The following is a 19,486-nucleotide window of genomic DNA, read 5'->3' as shown; positions in this document are numbered from 1 at the left end:
CCAAGAAAGTGGGAGTTATCGGAAGGGCAAAAACATCTGACAAGGGGATGACAGTTTGAGTACCAATAAGTCTTTATTTATTCATTGTATTTTCCCAGGGAAAGGAAAAGGGAAGAGTCAGCATGTGTTAAAAAATGATTAGAAAATGGGAAAGGAAGTACCCAGTACAGCAAAATCAACCATCAAATAAACACACCCCAGTGATGGGGTCACCAAAGCCCAAAGGGGCTCAGTCTCCTGCAGTTCAGGAATGAGGGAAAAGGATCAGGAAAAAAACAGACAGGTACAGGCTTTCCTACCCTCCCTCCCCATAAATTCAAGATTTTACACAAAGCTTTGGTTTCTAGCAGTAAACATGGAGTTACATTCGTTCGTCTCCTATTAAACAATCTTGTGGCCACTTTGACATAAGTTTCTAGCACCTGCATAAAAGTTCCTGAGTGACTTGGATATACATTCATATTCCCTTTCTTGGCCTCCTGACCCCACTTTCTACATGGAAGGCCCCCAATTGCAACTCTTTACTTTAGGATTAGAAATTAAAATTAAGTAGGTTTGATCCATCCAAAATACAGTAGTGTGGTTTTTTTGTTTTGTTTTTTTTGTTTTGGTTTTTTTGTTTGGTTTTTTTTTGAGACAGAGTCTTGCTCTGTAACCAGGCTGGAGTGCGGTGGTGCGATCTCAGCTCACTGCAACCTCTGCCTCCTGGGTTCAAGCGATTCCGCTGCCTCAGCCTCCTGAATAGCTAGGACTACAGGTATGCGCCACCACACCCGGCTAATTTTTTTGTATTTTAGTAGAGACGGGGTTTCACCGTGTTGGCCAGGATGGTTTTGAACTCCTGACCTTGTGATCCACCCGCCTCAGCCTTCCAAAGTGCTGGGATTACAGGCGTGAGCCACCGCGCCCGGGCTACAGCAGTGTCTTAAGTGTTAGGCATGAATACATCAAGAAATGGTCGGCCCAGCATGGTGGTTCATGCCTGTAATCCCAGCACTTTGGGAAGCCAAGGTGGGCAGATCACCTAAGGTCAGGAGTTCCAGACTAGCCTGGACAACATGGTGAAACCCCATCTCCACTAAAAATACAAAAATTAGCTGTGCGTGGCGGGTGCCTGAAATCCCAGCTACTCAGGAGGCTGAGGCAGGAGAATCACCAGAACTCAAGAGGCAGAGGCTACAGTGAGCCGATCATGCCACTGCACTCCAGCCTGGGCGACAGAGTGAGACTCCATCTTAAAAAAAAAAAAAAAAGAAGGAAGAAATGGTAATGGTCTTGACTTAGGAGGTTGGGAACAAGGGATGGAGGGTATTCCTAGCTTCAGGATTTTTGCGTACATCGTTTAAGAGTTGTGGAGACACTCCAAGCATTAAATGTGTATGTGTGTGGGTGTGTAAGTTTTCTTTTGGGGGTGAACAGAAAAGAGGGCAGGGTAGAAGACAAGTTTTTAGGATGGAAGATCTGGTCTAATAGGTAATAAGGGAAGGGGAATACAAAAGAAAGGATGGTTCAAGATCCCCACTTTAAGAAGAGGGCCCCCCAAACTAATGTTTCAGATCTTTTTGCCTGGTGCAGAACCTTCTGTCAAAGATGCTTTGGCTGTTTTTCTCTCAATACAAAAAGAAGTTTGTAAACAAAACCCCCAAAGAACATGGAGAAAGACCAATACATTATATTTACACAAACTAGGCCACCTAGCAATCAACTTAGTGAAGTCCTACAAAGCCCAGACAAATACAATAACTTGGGGGGCAGCATTTAGGGGAGACAAGAACCCAGGATCAGACACATACCACCCAATGCGTTCTATTGCATTTGTCCCGTTTCAACACAGTGAGGTAGGTTTGCGGTGATCTCACAGCATGTAAACGAAACCCCCTTTTTCTCCTTTAGCTACCATGACACTATTAATCACTACTGCAGCAGGGCAGGACACAGGCCCCAGGCACCACAAAGCCCTCGCTTATGTGTCTTCCTGGAACACGAGAATTTTGAAAGGTTAAGGATCTTACCTTACTTCATACATCTATCCCTCGACAGCACAGGATTAAGTACAGGGATATTGGTCTTTAAACTTATCCTTAGCAACTCTAGTTTTACAAACACACACACCCTGTGGTACATGGTAGGCCTAACCTAATCTGGTGAAGAATGGATCTGGAGATGTAAAGCACATCCTGTGCCCTAGGATTAGACAACCCTCACCTAATCTTGGCTTGCTCTCTGGGCTTTTCACCTGGCCCAGCCTCCCCTAGCCTCTGTGTACCACCATTTCCTGTGTAGACTAATTCCCAGTCTTCCAGTAGAAGGCAATCAAGTCACAGGGCAACCTAGTTAAAACCTAGTCTCCCATAAAACATTTTCAAGGCAGAGGGGGTTTCAAGAGGACACTGGCAGAAAAGCCAGCTCTTATTGGCAAAAATGAGGTAGTTCAATAGGCTGTGCACTCCAAATAGTTGCTCTCCACGGTGGCAAAAACAACAAAAAGTATTCCTGCTGTGCAGACCTGGAGCTGCTGCCGGCTATCCCTGAGATTGCTCATGTACCTGAGAACACAGTGCAGGAAATGAGGGCCTTAGATTAAAATATACAAAAATACAAAACCAGAATATTTATATTAAGGAAAAAAAAGTTAAAATGCACAAGATACGTCATTCGCACACAGCTAGTGCAGTTGGCATCCTGGAGAAAGTGGGACCCAAGGTGCAGTATCCAAGGGAGCAAATAAATAAAATCACATTGGCCCAGAATGGGCGGGGGTGAGCATAGAGCAGCAGGTCTGCAGCTGTTCCCCCAAACACCCTTTTTGCCATCATCATTACCCATTGCTTGGGACAGTTGCCAGCACCCTATCCCAAAAGTGGGTATGAGGATACGAGATGTGAAAAAAAACACTGCTTATTCCTGAGAGATTCCCTTCCACAGAATGTAGTGGCTTGGCTCCATGAATCTGGTCGTATACCTAATCATTTCACTCTGGCATGGGAATTATTATATATCCTTCTTTAAAAGGAAAACAACTTCCGTATCCAGGCCACTTTCAAAAGCTGGAAATTCTGGGGATGGAGACTCAAAGTATGCAGGTTGTAGGGTGATTCCCCCATCCTGGTTGCCCCCAGAACCCTCACTTGCATTTGGACAGAGCATGGTTGGAGTTCCTTTGACTCACCCTTTCCCCCCACCTAGAGGGAAGAAAGGGTGATGGTGTGAACCCAAGCCTGAGATACATGGCAGTGCCAACTAGCCCCAATGCACCCTATTCCCACCTTCTCCACTCTGCCTGCTCCTCGAAATTTCCTGATAGCAAAAGAATAGCCCCCACCCATTGTGGCTCAATTCTGCGCCTCTGGGAGCAGGGCAGGGCTGTGGATTTCTTCTTCTTCCTCCCGAAAGTAGGTTGGCTTTCCCTGTGCACTAGGGCCCTGCTGGGCCTTCAGCGGACATGAAGCTACCATATGGCTGATGCTCTGGCAGAAGTGGCACTTCTTGGGCTGGGGTGGCAGCTTGCATTCCTTGGCATGATGGTCTAGACCTCCACAGTTGTAGCACCTAGTACAAAGCAAGATGGTAAAAGTAAGAGAAGGGAGCAAGAAGAGGCCAGATGCCTCCCACGAATGAGGACACCTGGGCTCTGGTACACGTTTGTCACTTACTTCCTTTCCCAGAGACCAAACTTCCCACTTACAAAAGGAGGACTATTACTAAATGATCTCTAAGTCCTTTCCACATCTAATTGTCCAGGTGATCTCTTCAGATTCATGTCAACTTGAAAATACCAAGATACCAGAAATAGAAGTTACTGACCCCAACTAGGAACTGCAACTTGGGGAATAGGAGAGATTCTTCCATACCCTTAATATAGGAGAAATTAAACAAGCCAAATTATAGTATCTGTTCAGAGCTAAGGGGCTCTAAGCCCAAGCAAGATTAAGGAAACCAGCCATTTGCAGACCTGGTAAAGCAGCAACAGATACAGATAATACTGTCTTGTCCCATCATTTGCAAATCTATGATCTCCTTTCATTCTAAAACCATCCCAGGATGTTAGTATCACTGCCTCACTTAACGGCTGAGGCTAGAGACAAGTAGAAGCACTAAGTCACCGCCAGTGGCCTCCTCACCTACTGCCCTTGCCCACACCTATTTGCAGGCGCTCAGCCTTCCAGATGCTGCCAGGGACCACAGGCTTCCCTTTGTCTTTTGCAGTGTGACCCAAAAAGTGACAGGATTGGGAGACTGGGGGATGCCCTTAGCAACATATATAAGCTGCCTTCCGATCCATACCTGTCTCCTTTTGATCTGCGCTTCTGCATGTTCTTCCCTTTTGGCCGCCTCTCACTCCCAATACAGAATACTCCACCAGGTCCGGTGACACGGATGGATTCCAGACCCTTGGCTGACTTCTTAAAGGTGAACTCCACTGCCTCACCCTCCTTCAAGCTCCGGAACCCCTCCATGTGCAGCTTACTCTGGTGAAGGGAAATGCGGTAAATTTTAACATTAGTTTCCATTATTATACCAAAAGACAAGGAACACTTATTCCTGTAGGGTAGGAATCAAATGTGATGGTACTCCTATTTTACTGGTAAGGAAACTGACTCAAAGAGTCACTACGATTAAGAACAACAAAGTCTACCAGTACATTAACAAAAATCGTAATTATATAAGCAGATGTCATGACATTTTTGTAGCTATTCAGGTTTAAAGTTCTTAATAAAATAGAACAGAGGGCCGGGTACGGTGGCTCACACCTATAATCCTAGCACTTTGAGAGGCTGAGGCGGGCAGATCACCTGAGGTCAGGAGTTCGAGACCAGCTTGGCCAACATGGTGAAACTCTGTCTCTACTGAAAATAAAAAAAATTAGCCAGGCATGGTGGCGGGCACCTGTAATCCCAGCTACTTGGGAGACTGAGGCAGGAGAATTGCTTGAACCCAGGAAGCAGAGGTTGCAGTGAGCCGAGATCACACTATTGCACTCCAGCCTGAGCGACAGAGTGAGACTTTGTCTCAAAAACAAACAAACAAACCAACCAACAACAAAAAAAAAAAACAGAAAAATTTCTAAATGTAAGCATTTGGAAGAAATCAACAAATATAAAATTACGAAATTTAAAGTGTCACACTATAGAGGTTGCAGTGAGCCAAGATGGCACCTTTGCACTCTAGCCTGGGCAACACAGCAAGACTTCGTCTCAAAAATAAATAAATAAATAAAATAAATTAAAAATAGCTGGGCATGGTGGCTCAGCTGCACACGGTGGCTTACGCCTGTAACCCCAGCACTTTGGGAGGCTGAAGCAGGTGGATCACGAGGTCCGGAGTTCGAGACCAGCCTGGCCAAGACGGTGAAACCCTGTCTGTACTAAAAATACAAAAATTAGCCAGGTGTGGTGGCGGGCGCCTGTAATCCCAGCTACTTGGGCGGCTGGGGCAGGAGAATTGCTTGAACCACGGAGGCAGAGGTTGCAGTGAGCCATCACGCCACTGTACTCTAGCCTGGTTGACAGAGCAAGACTCCATCTCAAAGAAATAAATAAATAAAATAAAAATAAAGTGTCATGCTATAAAGCACTGAAATATTCATTTTTCACATAATGCATCACTAGTATTTATACCATCATCAAAAGACCAAATAAGTAGAATACTGGAAAAAATACAAAATCAAGTGGTATTTTTATAATCAAAGCAATATTATATGCCTTATTTAAAAAAAAAAAAAAAAGGCCGGGCACGGTGCCTCATGCCTGTAATCCCAGCACTTTGGGAGGCCAAGGCGGGGGGATCACAAGGTCAGGAGAGTGAGACCACCCTGGCTAACACGGTGAAACCCCGTCTATACTAAAAATACAAAAAATTAGCCGGGGGTGGTGGCGGGCGCCTATAGTCCCAGCTATTCCGGAGGCTGAGGCAGGAGAATGGCATGAACCTGGGAGGCAGAGCTTGCAGTGAGCCGAGATCGCGCCACTGTACTCCAGCCTGGATGACAGAGCAAGACTCCGTCGCAAAACAAACAAACAAACAAAAAAAAAACTCAAGATGCTCAATGATTTAAGAGTAATACTAATGGGCCGCGCGCAACGGCTCATGCCTGTAATCCCAGCACTTTGGGAAACCGAGGCAGGCGTTATCACCTGAGGTCAGAAGTTTGAGACCAGCCTGACCAACATGGAGAAACCCTGTTTCTACTACTAAAAATAGAAAATTAGCCGGGCGTGGTGGTGGGCGCCTATAATCCCAGCTACTTGGGAGGCTGAGGTAGGAGAATCTCTTGAACCCGGGAGGCGGAGCTTGTGGTGAGCCAAGATTGCGCCATTCCACTCTAGCCTGGGCAACAAGAACAAAAAAAAAAAAAAAAAGAAAGAAAGAAAAAGAAAAAAAAAGGAAATCATAATAATGGCTGCAAAACATGTTAAAAAAAACAAACAAACAGAATAGGCCAGGCACAGTGGCTCATGCCTGTCTGTAATCCCGGCACTTTGGGGAGGCTTAGGTGGGCAGATCACATGAATCCAGGAGTTCAACACCAGCCTGGCCCATGTGACGAAATGCCATTTCTACAAAAAATACAAAAATTAGCTGGGCATGGTGCGCAGACCTGTAATCTCAGCTACTCGAGAGGCTGAGGCAATTGTTTGAACCCGGGAGGCAGAGGCTGCAAAGATGGCACCACTGTACTCCAGCCTGGGTGATGGAGCAAGACTCTGTCTGGCTCACCCCTGTAATCCCAGCAGAGGTGGGAGCATCGCTTGAGCCCATGAGGCGGAGGTTGTAGTGAGCCAAGATTATGCCACTGCATTCCAGCCTGGGCGACAGAGTTAAGACCCTGTCTCAGAAACAAACAAAAACACCGAAACCCTCAGAATACATTTAACAAGGTAAAAAGCCTATATGAAGAAAAAACTCAAATATATTAAAGGAAAAAATGCAAAAACATACCACGATCTTGGATTGGAAGATTCAGTGATTCTAAAGGCTATGGGAAAATATAAATTGCCAAGAATACCAGATATTACGATTTAAATTGGATATAATCAGCAGTGTAGCAACTACAAAGGGAAAAACAGCAAGTTTACAGTGGAGAAAACTGGCAGATAATACTCTAGTCAAGTTCTTTGAGTTTAGCTTTGCCTACAATGGGACACACATATCTTCTAATATGATGCACTAAGGACTTATGACTTTAAAAATGCACATCCTGAATCTAACCTTGAGGGAACATCAGACAAACCCAAACTGAGGGACATTCCTATAAAACAGGACTTCAAAAATGTCAAGGTCATAAACAGACAAAGCCTGAAGAACTGAACAGTTCAATGCAATCCAAGATTCCAGATTGGATCTTGAAACAGGAAAAAAAAATAGGACAATTGACAAAATTTGCATATGGTATATAGATAAATGTACCAGTGTTTAATTTCCTGATTATGATTAGTGTACTGAAATGATGTAAGATTGATATTCCCAGCCAGGCACAGTGGCTGATGCCTGTAATCCCCAGCACTTAGGGAGGCCAAGATGGGCGGATTGCTTGAGCCCAGGAATTCGACACCAGCTTGGGCAATATGGCAAAAACCCATCTCTAAAAAATAATACAAAAAAATGAGCCAGGCACAGTGGTACACGCCTGTAGTCCCAGCTACTGGGGAGGCTGAGGTGGGAGGATCCCTTGAGCCCAGGAGGTGGAGGTTGCAGTGAGCAGATCGCACAACTGTGCTCCAGGCTGGGTGACAGAGTAAGACCCCGTCTCAAAAAAAAAGATCAATATTCCCATTCTTGGGAAATACGCACTGAAATATTTAGAGATAAAAATGGTTATTGTCTCCAACTTATGGTTTTAAAAAAAAAACAAAAAAACTATCTGTACCAAGATAGAGAATGATAAAGCAAATGGGGCAAAATGTTAAGAGTCAATGAATCTGGGCAGAGGTGATGTGCGAGTGTTGGATATTGTTCTTGCAGTCTTTTGAAAGTTTGAAATTATATCAAAATGTTACCGAAAGACAGTATAACCCAAGCAGATGGATCAGAGGATTAAAATGGAAAATCACAGAGATCTGAGAATATATGGAGAATATGTAAGGAAAATAATTCAATAAATGCTGCTATAAAAATTAATAATCCATTTGGAAAGGAAGTCATATTCCTACCCTTTGTATGATACATATGCAAAATACATTTCAGAGGGTTTAAACACCTCATTGTTAAGAAAAATACTGAAAAGTTAAGACAGATAATCAGACTGGTAAAACTACAAAAATATACCATAAATCACTAAGAAAAAAGAATTACACTACATAATATAAGTAGATATCAGTAGGAAGTCTTAGCACGACACATATACTCAGTATCTCATTGTTGCTTTAAAAAAATTGGAAACAACCTACCGGTTTATTTGAAGGGGAATGGTTGAATAAATATGGTACATCTATAATAACGAATGCCACGCAGCCATTAAAAACAATGTAAAGTCTTTGGTTTGTTCACAGCCACATTTTGGTACCTGAAATAATGCCTAGCACATTTTTGAATGAATTAATGAAACAGGAGGCAGAGTTTTAATCATTCAGCTGAGAAAGATTACCAAATAATATTGTTAAAAGAAAAAACAAAAAGCAAGATTTAGAACAATATGTATGGAATAATCCTATCAGAATACTGCATGTTTGTACCAAAATTTAAGGACACTGATATTTATAAAGCGGTTAGCAAACAGCCAGCAGCCATCAAGAAAAAAAAAAAAAGTAGTTATTCCTACAGCTAGTTCTGTATCAAAGCCAGGGTCAGATGAACCCAGAGTTCCTGATTTAAAGCTCAGAGCTCCTTCTATCGTGCCACTTACTGCACCACCAACTTGACATTAGTGGAGGTGACAGCATCTCAGACCCTACCCAGAATAGACTTCATTACAGCTTCATCTATTATAGTAAAACAACAGTGTCAAATATGTCAACAAGGAGTAGTCGTCATAGAAAATGGAGAAGCAAAAGGGATTACTGTGCACTTACCTAGTCCTGGCTCAAGGGAACATGAGTAAGTAGCATTTGTATTTTATGCTGGTGGCTGGGGGGTAACATTCCAAATTGGAACTTAGATGAAACATGCTCTTTGTCAAAATGGGAATCACAGATTCCTCATCACTTAATTTTTTTTTTTTTTTTTGAGACAGTCTTGCTCTGTCGCCCAGGCTGAAGTGCAGTGACACGATCTCAGCTCACCGCAACCTCCGTCTCCTGGATTTAAGCGATTCTTCTGCCTCAGCCTCCCGAGTAGCTAGGACTACGGGCACACGCCACCACACTCGGCTAATTTTTGTATTTCTAGTAGAGACAGGGTTTCACCTTATTGGCCAGGCTGGTCTCAAACTCCTGACCTTATGATCCACCCACCTCAGCCTCCCAAAGTGCTGGGATTACACACCGTGCCCGGCCAAATTTTTGTTTTAAGATGATATTGTGGCCCGGGTGCAATATCTCTCCCACTATTGCACAGTAACCACCCTGAGTTTAAAGTTAGATTTGTAAGGTCGGGCATGGTAGCTCACAACTGTAATCCCAGCAATTTGGGTGGCTGAGGCAGGTGGATCCTGAGCTTGAGGCTCAGGAGTTGGAGACCAGCCTGGGCAACATGGCGAAACCCTGTTCTCTACAAAATAATACAAAAATTAGCTCAGCATGGTGTCATGTGCCTGTGGTACCAGCTACTTGGGAGGCTGAGGTGGAAGGATCGCGTGAATCTGGGAGGCAGAGGTTGCAGTGAGCTGAGATCGCGCCACTGCACTCCTGCCTGGGTGGCAGAGCAAGAACCCATCGCAAAAAATAAAAATTATATTAGATTTGACATTTTTTATTGAGTGGGTTAGGACAAGAGATACAATTAGTGGGTGAGTTGGCAGGTCCTAGAGGAGCCAGACCAAGAGCCTTCTGGACCCAGGCAGTTCCAGCTTCATTCCCTTGCCCAGCTTGTCTTAGGCTGGGACACTCCTAGTTCTAGCTGTGATTCAGCAGGTAAATGATTAAGAACAAGGGTTGATTGAGTCTGATGGCCTGTTCCCTCCTTTCTTTAATCATCTATAAAATGGAGTAAATACTAATTTCATGGTAGTGCTGTGAGGTTTTATGCATGAAAAGTAGTTAGCCCTTCGCCTGCCACACATAAATCCTCAGGGAGTGGCAATTATCAACCTCTTCACACTGGATGGCGCAGGTTAACAGAGAGAACCAAGTGCCAAGCATCTGGTTTTATCCTAACTAGCTATGGAAACTCAGAAGAATATCCCCTCTCTAAGCCCCAGTTTACTGGAGAGGAACACCTTCCTCTATGGACACCTCACAGGTTTATTTTAAGAGGATCATATAAATGGGGACATGCAACAAGAAATTGACTAGTCCTCTCAGGTCACTCACTGCATCACTGGAGGATCTGAGGTCTAAGACTTTTACAGAGTAACCCCCCACCTCTGCAGGCACCTCAATGTAACCGGCTGGCCAAGATTAAAACTGGTGGTCTCCAGGGGTGGCTCCCTGCTCTCCTCCCCCGCCCCTTTCTAAAACACATAGTTTGAATTCCTCTCTTATCAGATAGGTAATCAGCGTGCAGCCCCACAGAGCCAGCCTCCCAGGGCCTGCAACTGAAAAGCGCCTGAAATTCTTGTACCACCCCCATTCCACCCCCAACCACACACAAAGCAGGGCCCTGCCCCTTTCCCCATCCCCTCCAAAAAGAAAAGACCTTAGGGGGAGGGGCATGGCCTGAGCTCCCCCAGTAGAGCCCAGCCCCAGGAAACAAAGAGTTGACACTGGCTGGTTCTGATGGTCAGATTCCTGGAGTTCCAAGGAGCAGATCCCTCTTGCATCCCCCTCTCCCTCCTCCCCACATTCAACAGTTTCTTCCTTCCTCTCTATGTTGGGGTTATGGTCACGGTGAGAGAACTAGATATAAAAAATCCTTCCTTCCCCAGGCAGTCTTGCCAAAGTCACCATCAGCAGCCATCTTCCCTTCTCTGGCTTGCCCACTGCCCACTTCATGGATAGAACCAAACAGGACCCCCTCCCCTTGGGTCTCTTCAGTCCAATCCTGAATTATTGATTCAGATAAATTATTTTAAAGGGGAGGGGGAGAGGAGGCATGACTCACATCATCCTTTCCCAATTTCTTCAAGTTAGGACTGGGGAGCCTACATGGGCCTACTGTGTTGGGGAATGTGGCATCAGACAATAGAAAGCATTTCTTTTTCTTTTTTTGATGGCAGGGAAGGAATCTCTCCAGTTAAAGTACTTAGGCCTTCTGATCCCTTCTTAATACCTCAGTAATTGCCTGCCTTACCCTATCCAACCCACACCAAGTACCTCATCCCAGGTTCAACGTATGCCTTTACAAGCTTAGAGATAGAATGAGCCTTAGGGGTCACTTAGGAAATGTGGAGTTAAAAACAAACAAAACATTATAAAAGTAAAAAGTATGAACAAAAAAATGGAAAAAAAACCACCAAGGCACGTAAGTGTCCTTCTTTCTACATAAGTGGCAATACAATTTCAGGGTACTTGCTACAGTTGTGCAGACTAAAGCTGGGGTTCTTGGCTCTTCTGCAAGAGGCTGTTCCAGCTCTTCTTCCAGGGCCATTCCAGCCCTGGAAGATTCCGTAGTGCAGGTCTCTACCTCAATTCTAGGTTCCTAGCTTTCACAAGCATTTGTTGAATGTCTAAGTACTATGCAAAATAACTGTTACTCATTGGTGCTTACTGTAGGCTAAGTGGCATTCTAACCACTTTACGTGTTGTAACTCATTTAACCCTCGTATCAAACTGGTGCGGTGGGGTGTTATGAAGACCCTCATTTTACAGCTCGAGGACATGGAGGCAGAGGGGTTAATAAGCATCTTGGTTAAAGTCGCAGTAAGAAGCAAGAGCTGAGCTGAGTGCAGCTGGCCTAACTCTCACCAGTGCAGTTCAATATGATGCAAGTCACAACTTTCTAGTAGCCACGTTTAAAAAAGCCGATGAAAGTAATTTTAATGACAGTCCTGTGGTGTCACATCCCTATCTTAGCTTCACTCCTGGAGGTAAGATTTGGTAAGGGAGAACCAACCGGTTTTCCCAGAAGCAGTTATTCGATGGTGTGTGTGTCAAGGAGGGTGGTGAAAGGGGTGTCTGGAACGGAAGCCTGCAGGCAGCCAATCCCTCTGATCCCCTCTGCTCAGCCACAGCCAGGCCCTGTAGCTCCTGCCTGGAGTTCCCCACCAGATGGCGCTGCTCAGCCTGTCTGCCCAAAGGTAAGCCCGAGGGCGCCTGTCCCAGGAGGTACTGAGTAGCCAGCTACCTGGTCTGAGCTGTGAACTCAAGTGTTCAGGTAGATTTATCTCCACAGCTCCTAAGGGCAGTCATCTTGTCCTCCCCGTCCCACCCTGCCCCCACCCAACTACCTGCTCGATCAGGGGTAAGAATGAAAGGTTCCTAGACTTTTAGGCCAGAAACTCAGTTCTTATATTCTACTGCTTAGAAAAGCCAAGTCCTGTCTAAATTAAATAACTCCACGCTGGGCCAGTTGTGGTGGCTCACGCCTGTAAACCCAGCACTTTGGGAGTCCGAGGCAGGCGGATCACCACGAGGTCAGGAGTTCCAGACCAGCCTGGCTAAGATGGTGAAACCCCGTCTCTACTAAAAATACAAAAAATTAGCCAGGCATGGTGGCAGGTGCCTGTAATCCCAGCTACTCGGGTGGCTGAGGCAGAAGAATGGCGTGAACCCGGGAGGCGGAGGTTGCAGTGAGCTAAGATGGCGCCACTGCACTCCAGCCTGGGCAACAGAGATTCCATCTCAAAAAAAAAAAAAAAAAAAAAAAAAAAAAACCTCAACGCTGAGATCATGTTAAATAAGTCTGTATCAACTGTGTATTCTCCCCCAACTCCTTTGACCTCCCACTCTGGCTATGTGGCCAGTGGTTGCTATTCATGCCTGCAGGAAGACAGGAGGCGTAGTTTTTACCGAGGGCAGTTACTCCAAAAAACAAGAATTCCAGTAGAGTGTGATTAGCAATGTTCAAAAAACGAAATGGCCCTGGTAAATGTTACTGAAAACCACTTGTAAGGCAGGCAGCAGTGTCAACAACCACAGGGTAGAAACTTCCCATATTTGAAGCTTTGTTCAGGATGGTGTCACAGCCTTTACTTTACGCTGTCGCCGGGCATCGTGGCTCATGCCCAGGCATGTGGATCACTTGAGGTCAGGAGTTTGAGACCAGCCTGGACAACATGGCGAAACCCCTTCTCAACTAAAAATACTAAAATTAGCTGGGCATGGTGGTGTACATCTGTAATCCCAGCTACTTGGGAGGCTGAGGCAGGAGAATTGCTTGAATCCAAAAGTCGGAAGTTGCAGTGAGCTGAGTTTGTGCCACTGCACTCCAGCCTGGGTGACAGAGCAAGACTCTATCTCTAAAAATAAAAATTAAAAAAAGACATTGTCTAGAAGCATGTCTCAGAAAGAAGAGGACCCCAGAAGATTCCACAATGTCTTCATGAACCTTCCTACCTCTCTACCAACTTTCTGAAAAATCAAGTCAATTTATTTTTAAGCTGCCTTTTCTTATTAAGACAGAAGTAACTCATGGATGGCCACTAAATCCGTGGCTTCCACTCTATCAACAAAGACGAGAGGAACCTCTTTGGGCTCGGAGTTGTGATCTACCGATATTCACTCCACAAACTTTCATAGTGCTATATTGTGCCCAGGCCATATTCTATGTTGTGCCCAGCCCAGAAAGCGAGCAGCTACAGTTGACACCCCTCAGTATCTCTAGTCTTTTTCTGTGAACAAAGATCTCTGCCAACATGGACCCCAGACTGCTAAGTGTACTTCTGATTCACCAAGGTCCTCAAGATGCCCCTTTTCTTATTCATTCCTCAGCCCACCAAGTGCATACTAGAAAATTAAGTATGCAGCCAAGTTCCTCCCTTCAAAGAGCTTATGGGTTACATAGAGAAGGGTATAAGACCAGTACGTCAATAACTAGACATGAGGTGAGTAATCAGAGGTGCAGTGTTACAAACCAGGAGGAAAGATTCTGTATATTTCCCCACCCGCCCCCGCAACCCTGCCACCAAACCCAGCAGTCCTAACCTAGACCCTGAATAAGGTTGCTCTTACCACCTCCTCACTCATGGCTTTCAGAAAAAGCAGGCCACGTGGCTTCAGGGCAATGTCAGCAGTTGTCTAGGTATTGAAAACCTTTTCTCCTAACCCAACTTGGTCCCTTGGTCAAATCTAGGCTTTTCTTTTGACTCCAAGTCTTCCAATGTAGTATTTTAGCCAGAAAGCCAATTTAAACATATTTGAGATTGAAACATATCTGGGTCCTGAGGAGCTATGGGAAAGCAGGGAACTTTCCTTATTTCCAAATTTCTATAAATCTTGAGAGTTTGCAAACTGAGCCGCAGGACACATGAGTTAAGCCAAAATGGAAAAAATGGCCCAAAATGAGGATTTTTGAATTCTTGATGAATCTCAGGAAAATAGTTGACAGTTTAGCTTTCTTGCTCCAGCTTTCCTGTATAACTGTGTTTCTCAAGCAGGGATGAGATTTTGACTCCAAGGGGACGTTTGACAATGCATGGAGATGTTTTTGGTTGTCACACCTGAGATGCAACTGGCTTCTAGCGAGTAGAGACCAGGAACACTGCTGTACATCCTATAATACACAGGACAGACTCCCCAGAACAAATTATCCTGCTCAAAACATGTCAATACTGCTGAAGTCGAGAAACTCTAAGTTAAGGGCTTGCTATCTATTTCCCTAACTCTAGAGACAGGCAGATTTCTAGATCTAAAGATGTGTACCTAAGGAAAAGAGTTGTTACAGAAATCTCTTTGCTTTGTGTTTTGTTGTTGTGTTGCTTAGTTTTTGGCTAGGGGGTGGGCTTTTCCCCCCACTCATCTACTCTTGAAGAAGATATTACAGCATTTGGGAGAGAGCATAAGAACATTAGTTAACAGGGCATTGGCATCCTAATAACCCCAACTTTGGAAGGGAAAAGAAAATGTTTTTAAATTGCCTTTCCCCCTTCCTCTACTTGCAAAGGGGCTCCCTGACCCCCTCCTTCTGGTAGATGCTATCTTAGGACAATTACCTTCTCACCAGCCCACCCCAACCCCAGGGTGCCCAACCCCAGCAGCCAAAGAATGGGAAGTTTTGTTAAAGATTTCTTATTCTCCACTTCGGGAACACTTTCCTCCTCTCCCAGTAAACAATTTATCATGTGTTTACTAAATTCCTTTACCATTAGATTTCCAGAGAGTCATTTCTAATTTCACAAATGCAGAAGGGTGGTGGCTCATGCCTGTAATCCCAGCAATTTGGGAGGCCAAGGCGGGCGGATCATCTGAGGTCAGGAGTTCGAGACCAGCCTGACCAACATGCAGAAACCCCGTCTTTACTAAAAATACAAAAAAATTAGCCGAGCGTGGTGGCACATGCCTGTAATCCCAGCTACTCAGGAGGCTGAGGCAGGAGAATCGCTTGAACCTGGGAGGCGGAGGTTGCGGTGAGTGGAGATCATGCCATTGCACTCCAGCCTGGCCAACAAGAGCCAAACGCCATCTCCAAAAAAAAACAAAAAAAACAAGTGCAAAGACTGGAATCACTAATCTAACTTACGGTTAAGGTGGGGTTGGAGGACCCCTAACCCAAGCCCTCCCGGCATGCTACCATTATCAGACCTACCAGGTAAAGGCTCAGGGAATTTCCACCCATCATTGTGCTTTATGAGTAGAATGGGAAGAGCTGGGGATTAGAGAGACAAATTCTTAATTCTCTTCCAGCTCAGCTCCCTCTTGACAACTTACTCAACTATGGGTTCCTGGATGTTCCAAGAGCCTAAAATCCAGAGCATTTCCAAGCCAGTACATCTGACCCAGCACAGTGTAACTCAATGCCTGCTCTATGCCACCCAATAGTTTCCCAATTGCTCTAGATCCTAAGGTGAAGCCTGCTGAGGCCCAAGTCCCCATTTGCTCAAACAAACAAAAAAACAAAAAAGCACCTTCCTTGGGGTATGTATATCACCAAGGAACCCAGAAGATGAGGGGATACATTCCCCTCAGCCCCTCCCTATCTGGCAGCCTTTGGATGGGTGATGAGAAGACATTGGGTCTGACTCTTATTCCAGCCTCCCAAAGTTGGGGGAGCTGTCCATTCCCCAGACCAGGAAAGATTTTAATCTCTTTGTGATCAGATAAATGGGAGAGTGGGGGAGGCTTGCTGCCCTGCTGAGGAGGGCCATTCAAAACTGGTTCCTGTAATAAAGTGATTTAATAGATCTAAAGAGGCCAATTCCCTTCTTTCTCCCACAATTACTTCCTGTGGGTTATCATTCACATATGTAAATGAGACAGAGAAGGGAGAAAAGCCACCAGTGGGAAACTAGCTGTCTAATGGGGGGTTGGGGGAATAAGGGTACTGCAAGGGGGCAGCTCAGTATCCTGCTGCAGGTCCTCTTGGCAGATGTTCAAGTAGCCCACTAACCCCATGGCCCCAACAGTAAGTGGTGACTCCCCATCTCCTTGCGTCTATTTCCCTTGTTTGTTCCTCACTGAAGGCTGTGCTCGAAGACGTCCCTGCGGCCTCCAACTAGTCCACCCAGCATCTCCCTTCCCTACCCCTCCCCCAAAGAATGCCATCCCTTCAGGCTCCAACCCTTAATCCTCACATCCTCCTTTCCCCTCCCCCACACCTCCTAAAGCCAACCTCCCTTAAGTAACCCCTCCCTGCCCGGCCTGGGTGTCAACCTACACGATCTGGGATTAGCAATTTCTTCTTTCCAGATCCAGCCCCAAACCTCCAAAGATGGAAGGGCCACAAGCAGCAAGCAACTTCCTTTCCATGGTCTTTATGGGTAGCTGGTGGCCCGGGACCACCGGAATGCCTCTAGGATATTCAGGAAGGGGAAGCCTGGGAGGAGGGAGACCTGAAGTCTCTGGCTCCTTGTTTAAGGCCAGGAATGTTAAGACAGCAATCAATGGGCTGTCTGGGGCCATAAATGCCAAGTGGAGAATAGGACCAGAGGCCAGCCTCCCTCCACCCCCTGCCCTGCGACACTGAATTTCACCCCCTACTGTGCTGTCCTGCTTTAACTGAGAACTTGGGGTTGCGACCTACCGACTTCCCTCCCAGCCTGGCCCAGGAATGTAAGGAAGGCCTGGGCTCCTTGGCTTTTCCTTCCTCACGGGAACTGGACAGCAAAGACCCCAGTCCCGAGCTTTCAAGCCCCCACAGGGATCCTTCAGGGATTTGCCAAACCCAGTTTTTAGTGACCAGCCAGGTGAGGTCTGCATTAAAAAGGGGATGAGGCTGACTTCTTGGCTTTACGCCTCTTGGGTCCAGTAGCCAGTTGCCCTCACTCTCTCCCGCCTTCTGAGCTCCATTCAGACGTTGGAGGCGCTGGGCGCCTGGCTCAGGCCAGGCATGTGCTTCCCTGGCCGGCCTGCTCGCCCTCCCCCCACCGGCAGGCACAATACAACCTTAGTTTCTGCCACATGGGGTCACCTCCCTGCCCCCTGCCCCTTCCCAGGGGAAAGAGGTAATATACACGTGGTAAGCCGGAGGGGTTCCCGGAAGGGGGCGGAGGTGCTGATAATTGGTGTTGCCTCCCACTACTCCCCCCGAGATAGTTAACAGGGACTCAGAATTGGGGTGCCGAAGCAAAGACAGGGACGCATAATGAGGGTTCCCGATGGCCCTCAATTCAACTGCGAGCCCGGAGCCCACCCGTGGATATGCGCGCCTAGACGCCCTTCCCTGGGCAAAGTTACCGGAATCAGTCTCACCTGGTGCACAAAGACGTCCACTGGGGGGTCGAGCGCGACCCCGGCGCGGGCGGTCATGGACAGGAAGCCGAACCCCATGCGCACGTTGAACCACTTACAGATGCCCGCACCGTGCAGCAGCTGAGGCTCGTCCGCCTCCCGGGCCGCGTCCTCTGGCGCCTCCTCGGGCGCCTCTTCTGCCGCCTTGGCGCAGCCACCTGGAGAGAGGGAGGGCCGGGCACTCAGCTGGGGGGCACCGAATCGGAGGGCCGTCTCGGGCCCCAGGCAGAGAGACCCGAGTGTCCAGCCCCACAAGTGGACAGCCAGGAGGGTGCAGCTACCAAGCAACAGAAGAGAAGAAACCTATCCCGGTCGCCTCCCGCGCTCCCCTAGCATACACTGGGACGGTAGTGCCCCGAAAAGTTTTGCTCCTCTTCCCACAACGCGTTTCCCGGAGACTCACGGCGGAACAAGCCTCTCCCCTCCATCCACCCACGTAGTCTGGCGCGCACGCCACTGGGACACCAAGGTTCCTTGTCCCAGATACGGCCCTATGAAGCAGGAGGCCGCACCGTCTTGGGATCCTTTGGGCAGCCTAGGAGTCAGTTCCCCACCTCCCTTCTACGTGGCTCCTGGCCGCCCCTGCATCCTGAAGTGTCCCCGCTAAGTCCCGAGCTCGAACCTGAAAACTGCTGGTTGGACACGGAGCCCATGGTCGTCGGCTGAGCCCGTGACCCCGGGCCCCTGGTCGGGCGGCTGCTGGCCCCGGAGAAGTCCGAAGGCAAAGGGGAGGTTCGGAGAAGAAGCTGCTACATCTTCCCCCGCACAATAGCGGTGGGAGGGCCCACGGCTTTTCAAAGGCTCCCAAATTCTAAAAGACAATGACCCAACCCCCCGCGGGCAGCCCCCTCCCCTCCCCTCCCTCTCCTTTCCCCTCCCTTTCCCTCCGGCTCCAGCTCCGGCCCTCCCCCACTGCTCCGGTCTCTGACACCTCTGGGGTGTCCCTTCTCAGAACCTTGAGGTTTGACACCCCCTCCCCACATACACATCTGGAGATGGGGCTGTCTGCCCTAGAAGACTTGAGTACCCCGGAATTTGGGATCCTGCACTTTGGACTCAATAGGGGTCCCCAAAGCAGATACAGGTGGGGGACCTGGTGGGGGGGGTAGTTTTAAAACCACGTGACTGCTCACACACACACACACACACACACACACACACACACCACCCCCACCCCCAGCGCAGATAATTATACATTCCAGAGAGTTGGGGGAGGGAGGTGTGAGCCTGGCGGCGCTGGCCAATCAGAAACACAAACCACCTGTCAAGGGAGAAATGAATGGGCCCTCCCCCTCCCCCAGCTCTTGAGCGCCCCTCCCCCTCCCTTCCCCCTCAGGCCTCTGAGCTGACCCGGCTGCTTGGCGCTGACCTGCTCTCACCCCCCACCCCCGTGTGCTTAGATAGACCTGGAGTTCTGGACACTAGGAAGCCCGGGATGGGGGAGCAGGGAAGAGGCTGGGGACACACAGGGCTGATCTGTCCTGACCAAAGCGCTGCCTTCCAAAGTCTGTCTGCCTCTGACTACATCTGAATGTCTGCCTCCCAGAGTTTCTGACTCAGGGTTTTTCTGGGCCTCCCCCAGTTAGAAAAGAGAAAGTGCTCTTAATTGATTCGTTGTAAAGAATTCT

At 47.3% G+C, this 19,486-nt stretch overlaps 1 protein-coding gene across 1 annotated transcript; it reads right to left on the bottom strand.

The window, feature by feature from the left end:
* Positions 1-48: 48 nt before the first annotated feature.
* On the bottom strand, positions 49-18,580 carry LIN28A (lin-28 homolog A). The gene is made up of 4 exons (XM_003271654.3): positions 18,481-18,580; positions 17,820-18,016; positions 4,285-4,469; positions 49-3,549 (listed from the first exon to the last, which is right to left on the bottom strand). Exons 1-4 carry the CDS (start codon positions 18,509-18,511, stop codon positions 3,333-3,335), a joined length of 630 nt encoding a protein of 209 aa, XP_003271702.1. The 5' UTR covers positions 18,512-18,580; the 3' UTR covers positions 49-3,332.
* Between the last annotated feature and the right edge of the window lie 906 nt (positions 18,581-19,486).

Source organism: Nomascus leucogenys, chromosome 24 (assembly GCF_006542625.1).
Source record: "Nomascus leucogenys isolate Asia chromosome 24, Asia_NLE_v1, whole genome shotgun sequence".
In the NCBI taxonomy this organism is placed as follows: Eukaryota; Metazoa; Chordata; class Mammalia; order Primates; family Hylobatidae; genus Nomascus; species Nomascus leucogenys.
Note: the sequence above shows the minus strand (reverse complement) of the source record. Positions and strands in the feature narration are given on the sequence as shown.

Excerpts from the sequence above, each read along its gene's own strand:
- LIN28A (XM_003271654.3), bottom strand. The coding sequence starts at position 18,511 with ATGGGCTCCGTGTCCAACCAGCAGTTTTCAG. Across the intron at positions 18,017-18,480 it reads GTCCAACCAGCAGTTTTCAG|GTGGCTGCGCCAAGGCGGCA; the intron begins GTTCGAGCTCGG and ends CCCTCTCTCCAG. Across the intron at positions 4,470-17,819 it reads TGGACGTCTTTGTGCACCAG|AGTAAGCTGCACATGGAGGG; the intron begins GTGAGACTGATT and ends TCCCTTCACCAG.